This window comes from Schistocerca americana, chromosome X (assembly GCF_021461395.2).
Source record: "Schistocerca americana isolate TAMUIC-IGC-003095 chromosome X, iqSchAmer2.1, whole genome shotgun sequence".
NCBI classification, from domain to species: domain Eukaryota; kingdom Metazoa; phylum Arthropoda; class Insecta; order Orthoptera; family Acrididae; genus Schistocerca; species Schistocerca americana.
Genome location: NC_060130.1, coordinates 192349442 through 192369115, shown reverse-complemented (window position 1 = coordinate 192369115; position 19674 = coordinate 192349442). Strand labels below are relative to the sequence as shown.

The 19674-nt window shown below is 41.7% G+C and overlaps 1 protein-coding gene across 1 annotated transcript in view; it reads left to right on the top strand.

Annotated features, from left to right (window-relative positions):
• LOC124555902 (unconventional myosin-Va-like) overlaps nucleotides 1-19674 on the top strand; it is a 72975-nt gene that overhangs the window by 41938 nt on the left and 11363 nt on the right. Inside the window, exons 7-8 of the mRNA XM_047129960.1 lie at nucleotides 9440-9562; nucleotides 13679-13795. Of these exons, the coding sequence (XP_046985916.1) occupies nucleotides 9440-9562; nucleotides 13679-13795 (240 nt within the window). The remainder of the gene's footprint in view (nucleotides 1-9439; nucleotides 9563-13678; nucleotides 13796-19674) is intronic.

Below are 19674 nucleotides of genomic sequence, written 5' to 3'. Positions count from 1 at the left end.
CAACTTGAGTGCAAAACTGTGAAATTGTCTGCATCTGTCCATATACCAACAGTTGCTACCAGATAAAAATTATGTCTTCAATGAGCCAAAAATAATTAAATAATACCGAAAATTTGTTTTTTGTTAGCTATGTTGTTGGTAAATGTGAAATATAAAACCACGTAGTATGCAGTGTGCTTGCACTGCCATTTAAATGAGGTGTGTTCCGTTTTCCCTCTTCTCCCACCTTGCACTGAGACAGTGTATCATGGCAATAGGGGAAACATGAAGGGAGGCTGAGCACTTTGGCCCTCGTGTCTGGGCATGGCCTGGGAGCTGAAATCTTGATCAACCCTGCTTTATGTTATCCTGAGAGAACTCAAACCCCAAATACACAATTGATGGGTGCAGTATGTAAGGCCGTGACCAAGTAGCATAAGTTGCATAAATGCTCTTCCTTGGATGCACCCATCATGACAATATCATCAGGATAGTTGATGCATGCCAGAACGGACATCATCAATTGTTCCAAAAATGCTGAAAAAATCACAGGTGTGCCAGCCACACCAAATGGGAGGCACTGATTTTGGTATATCCCAAAGGGCATCCCAGTCACAAGGAGCCTTTTTGGATCCTCATCCAATGCAACCTGTAAATAGGTTTCAGATAATTCAGTTTTAGCAAATAACTAGCCTCCTATAAGTCTGACCAACAACTCATCCTGATGGGGCAAAGGGTGAGTGTCAATAATAGTGTGAGTGTTATCGGAAACTTTATAGTCACTGCAGAGGCGCTACTCACCATTTGATTTTTTAGCAGACAGTTAGGGTAGGCCACATATTTGTTGTAATAGGCTGTAAGACCCCAAAATCATCAGCCTATACAATTCTGATTTCATTTGTTTGTTCGAAGCTACAGGAATAGGGCACACATGTAAAAATGTGGCTGCACAGTAGGTTTCAAGGTAATGTGGGCTGCAAAATTAGTGGCACAACCTAAAACATAAAAAAATGTGAACTCAGAATCTGCGAATCTAACTGCAGCTAAAGGGACCTCATCAGAAGCAAGGTGCACTGCACCTGCAATAAAAAACCAGAAACATGGAAAGCATCCAGACCAAATAAATTGTTGGCACCAGCATCATCCACTACCAGAAGAGTTAAGGAATGAACCACAGATTTATACACAGTGCAAGCTGTAAATTGCCCCAAAGCTGGAATACGTTGTTCAGTTGTAACTCGCCAGATGTTAAGTACACAGACACAATGCCAAACATACCAAATTAACATAGGTTCACAAGTTTAGCAATGTCAGAGCTGCATATGTGTGTCCACTTGTTGCCTGAACTCTTTGTCTATTACTCACACTTCAATAAACAGTTTGTTAAAAGTCATAAGCATTGGAGATACACAATTAACACCTGCAGAAGAGGGCTTGGAATGACGCATGCAAAATATTATATACAGTGCACGCAGCTTCTGCACCCTCATCGACAGTGACAAATGACAACCAACCACCTCACCCATCTTTCCCACACTGTTTCATGTAGCATGTCAAGGCTATGTGCCCTAGGCACTGGGCAACTTGCCATCTACATCTACATGGTTACTATGCAATTCACACTTAAGTGCCTGGCAGAGGGTTCATTGAACCATTTTCATACTACTTTTCTACCATTCCACTCTCAAAGGGTGCATCAGAAAGAAGAACACCTAAATCTTTCCATTCGAGCTCTGATTTCTCTTATTTTAATATGATGATCATTCCTCTCTACATAGGTGGTTGTCAACAAAATATTTTCGCATTCAGAAGAGAAAGTTGGTGATTGAACTTTCATAAATAGATCTTGCCATAAAGAAAACTGCCTTTGTTTCAGTGACTGCCACCCCAACTCACGTATCATGTCAGGTGACACTCTCACCCCTATTATGCAATAACACGAAACAAGCTGCCCTTTCCTGCACTTTTTCGGTGTCCTCCGTCAATGCCACGTGGTAAGGATCCCACACTGCACAGCAATATTCCAGCAGAGGATGAACAAGTGTAATGTAGGCTGTCTCTTTAGTTGGTTTGTCGCATCTTCTAAGTATTCTGCCAACAAAGCGCAGTCTTTGTTTCGCCTTCCCCAAAAATATTATCTATGTGGTCTTTCCAATTTAAGTTACTCATACTTGTAATTCCTAGGTATTTAGTTGAATTGACAGGCTTTAGATTTGTGCGATTTATCATATACCCAAAGTTTACTGGATTTCTTTTAGTACCCATGTGGATGACCTCACAATTTTCTTTGTTTGGTGCCAATTGCCACTTTTTCCACCATACAGAAATTCTCTCTAGATCATTTTGTAATTGGAATTGATCGTCTGATGATTTTAATAGACAGTAAATTACAGCATCATCTGCAAACAGTCTAAGGGGGCTGCTCAGATTATCACCTAGATAATTTATGTACATCAGGGACAGCAGAGGGCCTATGACACTACCTTGTGGAACACCAGATATAACTTCTGTTCTACTTGATGATTTACTGTCTATCACTACGAACTGTGACCTCTTTGAGAGTAAATCGTGAATCCAGTCACACCACTGAGACAATACTCCATATGCACGCAATTTGATTAATAGTCACTTGTGAGGAACATTATCAAAAGCCTTGTGGAAATCTAGGAATATGGAATCGATCTGAGATCCCTTGTCAACAGCCCTCATTACTTCATGGGAATAAAGAGCTTGCTGCATTGCACAAAAAAGATAATTTCTGAATCCGTGTTGGTTGTGTATCAATAAGTCATTTTCTTAAAGGTGATTCATAATGTTAGAGTACAGTATATGCTCCAAAATCCTACTGCAAATTGAGGTCAGTGATATGGGTCTGTAGTTCAGTGGGTTACTCCTATTTCCTTTCTTGAATATTGGTGTGACCTGTGCTTATTTCCAGTCTTTAGGAACAGACCTTTCGTCAAGTGAGTGGTTGTATACAATTGCTAAGAAAAGCGCATACTCTGAAAGGAATCTGATTGGTATACTCCACCCTCCCCTCCTTCTTCCCCCAAGAACTAACTGATGTCAAACAACCAGGAACAGAAGTTGCTGTGGTGACATCATACCAAGCCTCAGTCTAATCACCAACAGCATGAGATGCCTCAAAAGATTGACTAATATTCAACACTTCAGCCAAAAATAGATTATCAGACTGTAGTCTGTGTTGATGCCCCTCCATTCTGGAGCCAATCGAATGGTGGCAACACAGACCATAGACTCAGCATGTGAATCCTGACAAGCATCAGTAACAAACTGATATTTGCAACTGAGGCCGTAGGACTGATGGGGCTATTTATGTCAACAATAGAACTCAGCATGTGCTGCAATTACATGCATGCACTTTTGGTGATAACTGGAGAAATTACACACTTACACGTTTCATCAAATGAAAGTGATGATGGTTCCTGGAGTGGGACAAGATGGAACAACAAATGGTAAATTTGAGGGGAAATCCAAGAAGTGAACAAAGCCTTAAGCATGATTGCACTGGTGACACCAAAAACAAAGTGGTGTTACCTAAGCCACTTCTCATAAGCCAATTGTCTTCAGACCCAACACCATAATGGGGAAAGTGTAGTGGTTATGCTGACAACATAGAAGCCTATCTACACAGTCAGTGTGGCTGACAAATTTGTGGTAGCAACTGAAAGGGCCTCCTTTTCCTAAAGGAGAGATTTCAGCACTGCTTGCATGGACATGAGAACTGACAGAAAAACCAAATACACTGAGCATGATGAAGTGAACATCACACTCAACACCAATTGTGTCATAATGTTAGACATAAACAATAGTGCGGCCCAAAGAACAATGTTTGTTTATTCATGTACAATAAACAGCAAACATAGAAATGGGGAGAATTTTGGGAGAACAGAAGAGGCTCTCTCCTGGAACTGCAGAGTATGCAGTAGGAACATTTTGATTGGGGAACAGGAAAGGAAAATCTATGCCCTTCAGACACAGTCAGAGGGACCAAGGAAGGAATTCATAAGGATCAAGGGAGATAGGGGGATGAGGGTGGCTGGGGAGTGGCAGCTGGTAGGAGGATAGGAAGAAAGAGAACATGATCTGACAGTTTTATCGTCAACAGCAAAAACAGGCATCTACCATTACCAGAGTTACATGGAGAAGAGCCTCAGGTAGAATGAGGAGCAGGAAATATGCAGCACACTTCAACCATGGCCAAGAAGCCTCAGAATGTACAAAGTGTTAGGAAGAAGAAAGTGCTGCTGCTAGGTAGTAGCCATGGTTGAGGTGTAGGTCCTCAGCTAAAGGAAAGTTTCGGGGCAGCGTACCAGGCCACCAGTATCTTCAATCCAAATGCAGGGCTAAGTCATTTGATAGAGGACCTAGGGTCTTTATGTAGGGACTTCACAGAAGAGGACCATGTAGTGATAGTGGGTGGGATGGGAAACAGTTTGGACAGGGATGGGGCATATGACATACGTGGTGACATGGACAAGATAGCTTCCCTGACTCATGGCACCAACGTACACTTTGTTGAGCTGTTCCTGCTTCATGATCAACCACACCTTGATGGAGCTGTGAGGTGAATCAATGTGGGGTTAAGGATGGCTCTGAGGACAACCAACTTTGCTCATGTTTCTCTGCTGCCCATCGGGATTATCAACAGATGGGGTTTCACTAGGCATGGCCTGCACCTAAACAGGACTGGGAAGGGAAGATTGATACAGCTGATTCATGAAAGTATAGGGAGTGGATCTTGGGCAACACATGGTCAAATAACTGATGTCATAGGTAGGAAAAGTAGGTCTTTTTTAGGATAAATCCAGACACCAGGTTCCCCTCATAGAGATTATCTCGAGCAGTTTAAAAAATACTGAAACAATCACTCACAAGACATATTTTAACACTTCAAATTTCACACGTACCAGATGTCGCAAAGAAAAATAAACCATTGGAAAGAGTAACATGGGGCATTTCACAGACAACAATCCTCCATCAAAACATGCAATCAATAAAAATTAAAATACAACTATTAGAAGTTGAGCTCCAATCTTTGAACTGCACAGTAGTTTGTATTACTGAGCACTGGTGTAGAGACATAGAAATCGAATATGTAGTATTATCATTGTATGAAATGGCAACTACTTCAAGGGGTGGAGGATAATGCATTTATATTAGAAAAAGAATACAGTTCAAATGAAGACATGACCTCAGTACAGTAAGTGAAGACAAACACTTTGAAATATCAGCTACTGAATTAACAGGGCTTGATATCACCAAGAAATTAATCCTTTTGTGTGAGTATAGATCTCCCAGTAGTAGTGTGGACATTTTTTTCAATAAATTAACAGAAGTTCTAGAAGTAGTCTGAAGTGCAAAGGTCAACGTAATTCTGTGTGGGGACATTAACATCAACACTAATATCATAGATGAATCCAGCAGCACCTTCATAAACATCCTTCAGAGTTTTGGCATGTCCCTATTGGTCAATAGTGCAACAAGGGTTACTACAATGACTGCATCAGTAATTGACCATGTGGCCACAAATATGGACAGGGAAAAATGTGATTTAGCTGTAAAAGATCTCAAACTATCAGACAATCTCTGTCAAATAACAGTAATAAAATCAGGCATCGAATCATTCCCTAAACTCCAAGTCTACAAATGACATCTATCAGAAGGAAACCAATGTGAATATGAAATTCTCTAAATTCTCCACATTGTTTGAATTTAACTTTGAAAAGGCATTTCCAAAAGTATGCATGTCTGTATGAACATCTCACAAAAACAGATGGATAACAGCAGGTATTAGGAAGTCCTCCCAAACACTTAAACAACTCAGTTCCAACAAAAAGATTTGCAATGATCCAGAATTCTTAAATTTCTATCATAGATACAAAAAGATCCTACAGGAATGTGCTGATTTCTGCAGAAAAGTCATTTAATGATAAAATAATATATAATGCAGAGAATAAAAGCAAAACAGTCTTGGATGTTATAAAAAAAGGAAATGGAGAGAGGCAAACAAATGCAGAATAACATACTGCGAAGGGAGCGGGATAAGGTAATAAATGATCCACAATGCTTAGAAAACTATATAAATGAGCATTTTTCAAGTATTGCCAACAAGTTACAGCAAAAATTCCCCAAAACAAATATAACACCCGCAAATAATGTTGCACTAAATACAATGATGTTACTTCCAACCACAGAGAATGAAGTTAATAAAACTGTTCAGTAACTAAAAAATAAATTGTCAGCAGGCTTAAATAAAGTACCAGTGTTTGTACTGAAACAATGCATAGGGATTATACAAGGCCCCTTAACAAATATAATAAATGAATCCTTCGCATCAGGGATATTTCCAGAGCAGTTAAAGCAGGCAAGAGTTGTACCTTTGCTTAAGAAATATAATGCAGAAGACACAGAAAATTACCAGCCCATTTCCCTGCTGTCAGCATTCTCAAAAATAATAGAAGCAATTATGAAAGACATATTAATGAATTACCTGAATAAATACAATCTTTTAAGCGAATCACAGTTTGGTTTACAAAGTGGCAAAAATACGAAGTCAGCGATAGAAGAATTTACAAAAGTTGTACTTGATGCTCTTGATAAAGATGAGTATGTCACAGGCATATTTTTGGATCTTTCTAAGGCGTTTGATACAGTCAACCACAAGATTCTATTAAATAAATTAGAAGCATTAGGAATAAGAGGAGTAGCTAATGACTGGTTTCCATCATATGAAGCAGGTAGGGCACAAAGAATAGAGAACACATACTTCAAATAGAACTAAACATTTAGTAAAACTCTTATCAGAACCAAAATACACTAATATAGTGGTTCCACAAGGTAGCACATCAATGACTTTCCCACTTGTGTTACTCGTGGTGAAAAAATGGTCTTCGCTGATGACAGCAATATTATAGTCGTGGAGAAAACAAGTGAACTCCTTGCCAAGAAAGCAAATGAAACTCTCAAGGAAGTTTATGATTGGTCAATAAGCAATAAAGTGACATTTAACATGAAGAAAACTAATGCCATGAATTTCAGTTTGAAGAGGAAAAATGACCATGTTAAATGTAGATTTTACCTCTATAGACTGTGTAATAAATGCAAAATTTTTAGGAATGACTATTGATTCTCAGTTGAAGTGGTGTGAACACACAAAGGTACTTGCAAACAGAATGTCATCAGCCCTTAGAATCCTATCATCAGTGTGTAACATGCAGTGTCATTTAGTTACATATTATTCATATGTACACTCAATGATTAGCTATGGCATTCTTTTTTGGGGAACAAATGCACAAAATATGAACACAATTTTCAAACTTGTAAAGTTCTGTTCATAATACTGTGGATTTTAACTGCTCCTTGTGAATTCATTTACCAGTCAATTGTACACATCAAAAATAACATTCATAATTACTGCACAAACAGCCCTGTCCATGGCCATGCAACAAGAGATAGACTCAACTTACATTTACCAAGAAAAGAAACATAAAACTCAAAACAGCACTTTCTACCAAGGAATAAAACTGTACAATAAATTACCAAAAGAGATTAAAGAAATTGCAGAAATACACTTCTTTAAAAAGACAGCTAAAAAGTGCCTGTTATACAATATATTTTATACATTGAAGGATTACTTAGCTAAAATAGAGTAGGGGTTTGGTAAAAAAAAGTTATACAAATAAATAAATAGATGATGATGATGATGATGATGATGGTAATAAAACATACACCATACAACATTCCACATTCCACATAACACCTTCACTTAGTTTTTTTCCTTCTCTTTTCCTTTCTAGAAATACTTATCCCCAAGCTATGCATGGCACAATAGTAACGTCTCTTCCTCTTTCTGAGCTCAATATCTCGCTCTTTATGGAGGAATGCTGATTCAGTTTTTCAGGATAGCAAATGGGAAGTTGCGGTACAGAAAACGGCCCATGTGCAGTGACTGATAGTGAGATGTGACTGAACAGTGTGGCATCACATTATTTAACAAATTATTTGTAAAAAAAAGTTTTCTATACCAGGAGTAAATCTAATGGTTGTCTCTAACTAGAAGTCTGGAAATGTGTGTGTCTACTAATTAGCTTATTTTAAATTGTTCTAAACTTGTAAATACTTTTACATGTCCAATATCCTTGTAATAAGAGATCTACGGATGAATAAATCTGCTGCTGCTGCTGCTGCTGCTGCTATTACTACTACTAATACTACTACTACAAATGGCAGTTATCATGACTTGAAACCTAAGTTGGTTAGCTCTTTGTGTGCTACTGTTCTCAGTATCCATGGAAAGTGGTTGAAGGGCAGTGAAAGTATGAGTAGGTGACATTGTTGGACGTCTGCACCCCACCAAAGGACATGGAGATTGAAAGTTTGTCTGCTCTGTAACACAGATTAAGAAAGATCCAACAACAGAGTACAACACTGATGCAAGCACAAATGTTTCAGAGCACACCATGCTTTGCACATTGATATTTACTGGTCATTTTATGAATGTAACAATCTCTAATCTTCTTTATTATGTGTCATATCAATCTGGTATTAACAGTACTTAATGAGTCTTCATTTTACCGAGTCCCTCTAACAGGGATACCTGAAAAACAGTGATTATTTAATTCAGTATCCAGTAAAAATGTGTATCAAATATAATTATGAAAGGCCAGTATAGTGAGAAAAATATCAGTGGTACAGTAGCAATGTATGAATATCAGTATTGTTTTGGCAGTTTATTGATATTTCTAACATATTGGTGGTCTATCACTGTCATCTGTAGCCATTCATTTCAGTGAGTAGGAATAACTGCACCAGCCATCCCAGTTTCCCATTTGTGACTGAGTTAAGTGATTTAATAATGCAGTGAAGTGGATCTGTGCGCTCCTGCATGGAATAGAGTTTTATAGGGGAAAAGCTATCATTTGTAGGAACCCCACTCTACATTTGTGTTGTAGAGTGCTCCCCTTTTTTGTGAATAATAATCAAAGATGTCCATGTGACACTAAAATCATTCATCTGTGTTTGTTCATGGAATTTCATACAGGACCAGTCCTAAATTTTCTACTCCTCACCACTGATTTCTTTTTTGACCCTTTCACATTATCACAAGTGTTCCTCCCTTTCCTGGCTGTACTATCAACAGAGCATTAAAATTTGAAAGGAAATGGGAATCTACATAGATCTTTTTTACCAGTATTCCACTAGTTTTTACATAAAATAGTACTTCAGATGATCACCAGCAGAAGTCCACTTATGACACATAACTTGATTATATCAGTGCCCACATTTGGTAAACTGAAGAATTGAGATTTCTTTTGTGGATGTCTATTCAATTCTGCTGTTCAATACAGACCAAAACATAGTACTTGGTGTTCTCTTAATAATTTTAAATGCAGCAAAATTCAGTGTTTTAAATGGTTAATTATCACATTTGTTCCAGTGTACTGATGTGCCAACCACATTACAGCCCATAATTCAGGCTGCCCACTTGCTACAGGCTCGTAAGCTGGATGAAGATGTTCAGCATGTATGCAATATGTGTGATAAACTTTCAATGTTGCAGGTATGTATTCAAAATTAACTGTATCATTGTTTCAAATTGGTGTCAGTTATAACTGATTTATTAAATTTTGCACATGATTAGATTGCCCATTGTGATGGTTCTTACATAGTAATGCATCCACTCATGTTAAAGACTGGTTTATATACCATATGGGTTAGGAAGAAACATATTTATAAAGACTTGTGAGCTACAGTTGTTTTTTCATTAAAGTAATTAGCATTTCTTGGTGCTTCATATGTATATTATACAGCAACTGATGATGTAATTCTCTGCAGCTAGAACAGGTTGTTCCAACTTATGTGCTTGTAATAATTTGTGGATTGCTCCAACCAGTGTTGGTGTCAGTGAGGAATTGAATTAGCCTGCACGGCAGCACCTTGTAATCTAACAACTATAAATGGTGCACATTATGTTATTGCCAACAACAAATTTGGAATGTTACATTAACTAAAAAATGCAGGAAGCAAAGGAAATAAATAATAAGGAACTCTATTAATAGTATGTAATATGTTCATTAGGCTTCTGAAGTTTGAGGTTTTTCCATATTAAGAGGAAATATTGAGAGTCAAAGTGTTTGCAGTGTTACTGTGGAAGATTCATTGTAACATCATAAAGAAAACTCCCTTCTTTGCTTTTTACTCTTGCTATGGACAAAAAAGTGATAACATTAGTATATATATACCCAAACATGCACATGATCATGACCATATTTTTGTATAGGTTGTGAAACATTTTTGCTGTAATGAAAAATCCCACTAGGACAAAGTCAGTGTGCTGTGGTATCTTTCTTTCATTGAAGTTAGAAATACTAGATTCACATATTTTAACTTTGGTAATGGTGACAGACCATGGAATGAAACCAGGAAAGGATTGTTGAAAAATTTAATTTCCATTTCCAAAATATTGAGCTCCTGCAGTCCCTTTTTAAAGACATGCTTAACTGGTTTATCTTGACTTGGTAATCAGTAAAACTAGTAATCTTAAAGAAGCCAGGTGACCCAAAAATGTTAAATTGCAGTTTCTCATTTGTGTCTCAAACATAGGTTTTCCAAGAACATTCAGATTTTGTTTTGCACGTCAACCATTTAATTTTCCATCCACTGCAGTAACATTTTAAATTGTTCAGATGTATTTTCATGTCTGCCAGGAATGCTAGCTCTGATAAACATTTTAAATCTTTCAGATATTACACTTCTTTCCCTATCACTTTGGCAAAAGGAAAAGCTTGCTCACAAATGTGAAAGTAATTAACAAGAAGTTACCAATCAAGCTAACTGTGGTGTGGTTAGGTATGTCCTCATACTTTGCATCCATATCTTTCTCCTGCCATGGTTGCCTTGTCCAAGTTCCAGCGAGTTGCAATTTGTTGGGAACGGAAACTCCTTAAATTCTCTGCAACTCCTTTAGAGACTAATATTATGCATCTGCTACCAGACTTACTGCTACAATAAACTTTTTTTTTTTCAGATGTAACCCTCTTGATATTTTGCTTTTAAGTCTATTAGATCTCTGAGTATTTTGCCCTCTATCTGCTCCTAATGCCCTGCGTGGGAGCATGTACAAGGGTGTGCTGAAAAGTTATGCCTCCAAGTTTTTTATACATAAATTCTTAATGCATTTTAAATAAAGCACATGTTATTAACATTCTACATATTTATTCTTCATTTCTATACATTTGCAGCCCTCTGCCATGAGAGGTCTCTGAATTGTAGCATGTAACATGGTGGTGAGTAATGTAATTATGTCACTGGATTAGAAACAGCATGCTAAAATCAGATTCTGGGTTAGAAGAGTTTGTCCACACATGCTGCTCCTTTAGTATGACAAAGGTACATCACAAATTAGCATTGTGACATCTGAAACAATCGCCCACCTTTGGTTCACTGTCATCATCATCCTCCATACAATTCCAACTTGGCACAATCAAGTTTTCATTTTTCCAAAACTTAAAACACCTTAAAATACACTCCTGGAAATTGAAATAAGAACACCGTGAATTCATTGTCCCAGGAAGGGTAAACTTTATTGACACATTCCTGGGGTCAGATACATCACATGATCACACTGACAGAACCACAGGCACATAGACACAGGCAACAGAGCATGCACAATGTCGGCACTAGTGCAGTGTATATCCACCTTTCGCAGCAATGCAGGCTGCTATTCTCCCATGGAGACGATTGTAGAGATGCTGGATGTAGCCCTGTGGAACAGCTTGCCATGCCATTTCCACCTGGCGCCTCAGTTGGACCAGCGTTCGTGCTGGACGTGCAGACCGCGTGAGACGACGCTTCATCCAGTCTCAAACATGCTCAATGGGGGACAGATCCGGAGATCTTGCTGGCCAGGGTAGTTGACGTACACCTTCTAGAGCACGTTGGGTGGCACGGGATACATGCGGACGTGCATTGTCCTGTTGGAACAGCAAGTTCCCTTGCCGGTCTAGGAATGGTAGAACGATGGGTTCGATGACGGTTTGGATGTACCGTGCACTATTCAGTGTCCCCTCGACGATCACCAGTGGTGTACGGCCAGTGTAGGAGATCGCTCCCCACACCATGATGCTGGGTATTGGCCCTGTGTGCCTCGGTCGTTTGCAGTCCTGATTGTGGCGCTCACCTGCACGGCGCCGAACACGCATACGACCATCATTGGCACCAATGCAGAAGCGACTCTCATCGCTGAAGACGACACGTCTCCATTCGTCCCTCCATTCACGCCTGTCGCGACACCACTGGAGGCGGGCTGCACGATGGTGGGGCGTGAGCGGAAGACGGCCTAACGGTGTGCGGGACCGTAGCCCAGCTTCATTGAGACGGTTGCGAATGGTCCTCGCCGATACCCCAGGAGCAACAGTGTCCCTAATTTGCTGGGAAGTGGCGGTGCGGTCCCCTACGGCACTGCGTAGGATCCTACGGTCTTGGCGTGCATCCGTGCGTCGCTGCGGTCCGGTCCCAGGTCGACGGGCACGTGCACCTTCCGCCGACCACTGGCGACAACATCGATGTACTGTGGAGACCTCATGCCCCACGTGTTGAGCAATTCGGTGGTACGTCCACCCGGCCTCCCGCATGCCCACTATACGCCCTCGCTCAAAGTCTGTCAACTGCACATATGGTTCACGTCCACGCTGTCACGGCATGCTACCAGTGTTAAAGACTGCGATGGAGCTCCGTATGCCACGGCAAACTGGCTGACACTGACGGCGGCGGTGCACAAATTCTGCGCAGCTAGCGCCATTCGACAGCCAACACCGCGGTTCCTGGTGTGTCCGCTGTGCCGTGCGTGTGATCATTGCTTGTACAGCCCTCTCGCAGTGTCTGGAGCAAGTATGGTGGGTCTGACACACCGGTGTCAATGTGTTCTTTTTTCCATTTCCAGGAGTGTATGTTACTTTGACAATGAAAAAGAGGTACAAGCCGAGGTGAGGTTCTGAGTCCATCAACCAGGTCAAATATTCTGCAATGACTGTACCAAGAAATTGTCGTCTCGGGGAGAAATGTGTTACCAGGATGACTATACTGAGAATAGAGATACAGACTGCTAAGAATATTTGTTTTATTTAAGAATCTTAGAGTTTTCATGTAGAAAATTCAGAGGCATTGCTTTTCAGGATGTCTTCGTACAGTCATGTTGTATGGTATACATATTGGCAAAATTAAATACTTCGTGGCATACACAACACTGCAGGCATCCATCTATATTAGTAAATGCGACAAAGGCATGGGGCTTTCATGGCTAACGATATCTGCCATTGTCAGTGTCAGAACACAAATCTGTTGGCATTTGTTATGTCAGATATGGTGACATGATACTTGCAGACAGAATATCATCAGAATTTTATGTGCTTGAAGTCTTAATGAGTATCAGCTGTTGTCTCTGAATTATGTACGATTTGTATGTACAATTAATTCTTCCTTCTGAAATTCTTCTTTGAGGAACAGTTTTGTCTGTCTCCATTTTATCAGATACTGAAGTTAGGAGAAAGTTGACATCCTTACAAATGTAATGTTGCAGCAGTAGTAGTAGTACAGCTATTAATTTAATGAATATTTCTGCTGTAGTTATTACTGCATTTTATTTTGTATGGTTCTAACTGCTACACATGTTTTTCAGATAATCAAAATACTCAATCTGTATACAACCATTGATGAATCTGAAGAATGTGTTCCTGTCAGCTTTATTTGTAGAATACAGGCCAAACTCCTGGAAAGAAGTGAACCTCAGAAACAGGTATGGAGAAATGAGAGCAAATTGCTGCTCTTGCAATGTTTCATAACTACTGAACCTTTTAGAGAAATTGTTAGACGTCTATAAACCATGTAATGTGTTGCATTTTCTACACTGACAAAGGTACCACAATTAGCCTTCTTCATTTTAATTCCTCTCAGCAGTATGATGTTTTTGTAGTCCAATAAAAATTAATTAGTCCTGGAGAGCTCTTTGAGAGTAGTGTTCCAATTCCTGACTGACCACCTCGATAGTTTTGACAGTGACATCTCCCACAGTTTCTCCCTGACCTATTCTATTACTCACTATCTAGTATTTTGTGCGTGATATCACTGATCAGTAAGATGGTTTAATGATACGACATCCAATCAATTCCCTAAGGATGGCAGCTGAAATTTTGCTAGCTATGTGGGTTTAGACTATTTTTTGTTTATAATATACTTAGTTGTGAATGCCATATATCCATATTCAATCCCATCTAACTGTTTACCCTTTGCAGATGGTAAGTACCTAATAAATATTCAACATTTAGAAAGAATGATATGGTGTCTAACAGTCTCTGCAGTACCATAGCTGTTAAATTGCAGTGCTAGTTTATCGTTACCAAAAGACAAAAAAAAGTTTTGCAGCACCTTAGTGCCTATAGATATGTATGGGTAAGAATTCTACAGGAGCAGGGAGGGGAAGAATAAGCCTTCGGGAAGAAAAAATATTTACCATGAAACAAAGCAATCAGCAAAATAAAAGCAGTCTGAAAATGCATATCCATGTAACCAAAAACTGCTGCTGAGTAACACTGAAGACTGTATTCTTGAAGTCTGTCTCCTCTTCAGTGGCAGCCCTCCTGTGGTCCGGAGTGGTTTCTCCTTCTATAGTTAAAAAGTTGCCTTCACAGGTGTTGCAGCAGGAATCTTGGAAGATCATAAGAAACTAGTCCTGTACTTCAGCTATTGAGTAGGAGGGGTATGCCCCCACAATGGTTACATGATCTGCCCAACTCTCCCCCTTCCTCTCCCCCTCCCCCTTTCTCTCGCCCTCCCCCTCCCTCTTTCTCTCGCCCTCACCCTCCCCTTCCCCCTTTCTCTCGCCCTCACCCTCCCCATCCCCCTTTCTCTCGCCCTCGCCCTCACCCTCCCCCTCCCCCTTTCTCTCGCCCTACCCCCATCTACCCCACCCCTTTACCCCTTTTTGTGTAGAAAGGATGGCACTATTCCAGCTGGGTAATAAAATTTATTGCATTGAGTCAGCCTAAAGGTTTCATTGTGCCCTGTATCTATTGCTCTTTCACACTGGAGAGGCATATTCCACGGCAGAAAAATAATGTCACTGTAGTTGCACAGATTGTTGTACAATGGACAGCAGCTGGACTCTTGTCCCGGGAGCAATTGGTTCCTGCAAGCAGCAGCCACTTGGGCATGGTCACTCATTGGCTACCTCTGCAAGATTCCTGTTCGCCTTCATTCACCACTGACACCTGTTGTTTGTGGCTCTTGTGACAGTCATATGCCAAGCACCAACTGCAGGTGTCAGCATAGCTGTGTGTGAGTGGGTTGCAGCCAGCTGGCCAATTGCTTGCTGTCATCCTGCTGCCCACCTGCCCTCTTCCCATGAAGTGAGGGCATGGTCGCCTCCTTGCACTGATGCAGTGCTAACGTAATAGTGCGAAATAAAGTATTAATTTTGGCAGCCACCTCTTTCTGAACCTTCACCAGCCTGCTACCTTGCCTCAACCATTTGCTGTCTGCCATCCTTACATTGTAGTAGCCCCTCCATCTCAAGCTTGGCTATAATTGGCACCAGAATTGGTGGCGTCTCCAATAGGCACCAGATGGTGCATTGTCCAAGCAGCACGATGTCTGGACCACTGCCTACAGTGTCAGCACAGTAGGGGGAATGAGAGAACTATTGGTTATCTTTGTTGTGTGTGACAGACATGGGATCTAGCAGTAACTATCACAATAACTTGAAGTTATTTGTTTTGGGTCAGAGCAACTGGATAATGTGTCTGAGTTTCAGGACAATGGTAAGTCTCAGTGTATGGAGCATGTTAGATATTCACAAAGTAATCTGCTCGGGAAATCTGCAGTGTGGGCTGAGTGAATATATGTAACTTGCTTTACGTCCTACAATATGGCCATGTTGCAAGGCTGTATATGGAGTGTAGTGTTAATGATAAGGTGTAGTTTGTAATTTATTTATTTTTTCAGGTTGTGAACTGTTGCATATTTATACTTTGCCTTTGTGTATTGTATGTGGGTGAGGAGTAAAGGTGTTGCAATGGCAGTCACGCATGGTGCAGTTTGGAGCTTAAGGCAGTTCATTTTTTGAAAGAAAAGTTAGTACAGTTGTCAGCAGATAAAACAGTAATTGGGGCAAACTGCAGTTAGGGATGAGGAAATGGCATTGCTCCAGGCACCAGACCAAGTAATAGTTCAGCTGGTGCATGCCCCCCCCCACTTTTCCTGGAAGGTCATCTGAGGACGTGGTGGTATTTGTTGAGGACCCAATGATGTCAGCAGGTATTGGGTATTAGTCCAATGTTCAGTTGTTGTTGGTGTCAAAATTACATCAAGTGGAAGAACTGAAAACTACTGTGGGATATACAGAGGCACTAAGAAATCATAAATGTTTGAGCAGATAAACTAGGGGCTTCTCAAGAGGTACAAGAAGCAGAGCTGTGCAATGTTCTTTCAGGAATGATTGAGTACTGTTACAAGGAGGCATTGACAAGCCATAGCGGATTATGCCAACAGAATATGCAAGGTCAATATGTACATAAATATGAGCTGGGACAGAACAATGAAGCAAATATTCAATACAATGGAAAAACAGACAAGGTTGAAAATTTCACTTTCATTTACTCATTGACAAGTTTTGGCTTGGGATACATTTTCAAATTATGCAGATAGTCAAAATGGTATTTCCCAAAATATAAGACCCATATCAAGATAACAAACATGTATACACCCCCCCCCCCCTTCAGGTATGGGGGTTAGAATAGGTCTGAGGTATTCCTGCCTGGCATACGAAGTGACTAAAAAGAGTTTCACACATTTCGGCCTTTATGTGATGGTCCCCTGTACGGTTTGACCTCCATTCTCAAAAATTTTCCCAAAGAGCGAGCCAATTGGTGAAGGGTGTCTTACAAGGTACATCGTGTCCATCATGCATTGAGACCTTTAGCCCACTTTCTTGTCGTCGCATTGCAGTCCTGCCCATTCTCCATCTCTTGGGTGAGGACACCTTCCTGGGTGCGTGTTCCACCATGCACTATGCAGTGTCAATGTCTGCGTTGACTTCTTGGCACCTGAAATCCAGCACGGTAGCCAGTCCGTTATGGTGGGGCTGCCATGTACCCTGTTGGTTGTAGCCAATGACCACACAGGGACCGCTCTGTTGATGCCTGTGCCATTAACTCCCCATATATGCCAAGTGGTAGATGCCCATCTTCCTGGGGCATCGGGTCTCCCAGCAATGGCCATCCTGCCAGGTGGCCTTTACTGCAGCTGGGTGGCGCCCGTGGGGAGGGTCCCTGGTGGCATCAGGGTGAATGACAAGCGATGAAGAGTAGTCCATCATCTCTTGCTGGTGGTGAAACACTAGCAGCCTCTAAGCGATCACAAGCTCAATTCAACGCACAGAATTATGAATAAGAATCGTTATCCTCCCTGGCCACACCATGGGAGGAACGTCAGGCTAAGGATGGCGACGGATCTTATTCACCCCAGTACCTTGAATGTTCGAGAGCTGATGGGGAATCTTTCATGACGATGAATCCTCACTTTTTTGTTGAGCATTTAGAGGACAAGTTCATGGAGGGCGAGGGCTTGTCCAAAATGAGATCTGGGTCAGTCTTGATCAAAACCGCATCCTCTGTCCAGTCACAGGAATTACTTGGTTGTGACAAGCTGGGGGATGTTTCTGCAACCATCATGCCCCACAAGAGCTTACATATGGTCCAGGGTATCATATCACAGAGACCTTCTTGTGCAGTCCGACGATGAGCTGCGCGCCAATTTAGAGTGGCGAGGTGTACATTTCGTCCGGCGTGTGCACTGGGGTCCGAAGGATAATCAGGTTGCCACCGGTGCCTTCATCTTGGCCTTTGACGGTGATACCATGCCCAAGAGGGTCAAGGTGATGGTCTAATGGTGTGATGTAAAGCCCTATATCACTCCGCCGATGTGGTGCTTTAAGTGCTGGAAGTTCGGCCATATGTCTTCCCGCTGTATTTCCAGCGTCACGTGCTGAGATTGCAGACGCCCATTACATCCCAATACTCCGTGTGCCCCATCTCCCATCTGTGTCAACTGTGGAGAGCACCATTCGCCTTGCTCGCCTGACTGCAGGATTCTCCAGAAAAAAAGGAAAATCATGGAGTACAAGACCCTGGACAGACTGACCTACACTGAGGCTAAGAGAAAATTTGAACGCTTGCATGCTGCGTGTATGAAATCATCTTACACCACTGCTACAACAGTTCTGGCACCATCAGCTCCTCCAACCCCAGTCACCTCTCAGAGCCAGAAGACTACACCTGCCCCCTTGGTGGTGAGGGCATTTCCCTCCCTGATGCTCCTGCACCACCTACTTTCGGAGCAACACTCCACCAACCATCGGGAACGTCCATCCCCACTTCTAAGCCAGAGAAGCATAAGTCTTCTTCAGCTTCTCTGGCTAGGAAGGGGTCCCTTGGATCACTCCCTTCCCAGGTTTCTTCTAGTGGGAAAGATGATGCCCGCCAGTGGCTGAAGAGCCCAAAAGCAGCTGGTCGTAGGGCTTCACGCTCATCATCAGTCCCGGAGACTGAGCCAGTGAAGTCCTCCCAGCCAGGAAACACAAGGAGCAGCGAGAGAAATCCAAAAAGAAAACCCCTAAGACGAAGGAAATTGCAGTGGCACCCACACCACTGCTACCTACAAGCTCTGCGTCTGATGATGAGGTGGAGATTCTGGCGTCTGCTGAGGACCTAGATCTCACCAGACCCTCAGACACAATGGATATAGACTGCTCAGGCAATAAATCGGAGGCAGCAGGTGACTCTGAGGCTTAAAATGCCTCATTGAATGTTCCATGTCTTCCCAGTCCCATGATGTCATCCTCAAGTCGAACTACGGCTTGTTTTTCCACTGCCTGGCTGAGCTACGGCAACTGTTAAGCTTTACACCTGCTATCTGCTTTACACTCCACGAAACCAGGTTCCCAGCAATGCGAACCCCTGCCCTCTGCGGCTATAAGGGATATTACAGGAACCATAACAACGATAATAGTGTGTCAGGTGGAGTTTGTGTTTATGTCCTAAACTCAGTCTGTAGTGAACATGTGCCCCTTCAAACCCCTCTTGAAGCTGTGGTTGTCAGAATGACGACAACGCAGGAAATAACTGTCTGCAATGTATGGATGGTGCAGTGCCCCTGAATGTATTAGCTGCACTAATTGATCAACTCCCTAAACCTTTCCTACTTCTGGCAGATTTTAATGTCCATAACCCCTTGCGGGGTGGTACCATGCTTACTGGCTGAGGCAGAGATGTCGAAACTTTACTGTCGCAATTCAGCATCTGCCTCTTAAATAATGGGGCCGCCACACATTTCAGTGTGGCTCATGGTAGTTACTCAGCCATTGATTTATCAATTTGCACCACAGGACTTCTCCTATCTATCCACTGAATAGCACATGACTACCTGTGTGATAGTGACCACTTCCCCATCTTCCTGTCACTGCCCCAGCGTCAGGCACAAGGACGCCTGCCCAGATGGGCTTTGAAAAAGGTGGACTGGGGAACTTTCAGCTCTGCCATCACCACTGAAGCTCCCCCACATGGTAACATCGATGTGATGGTTGAGCAGGTGACTAGCACAATTGTTTCTGCAGCAGAAAAC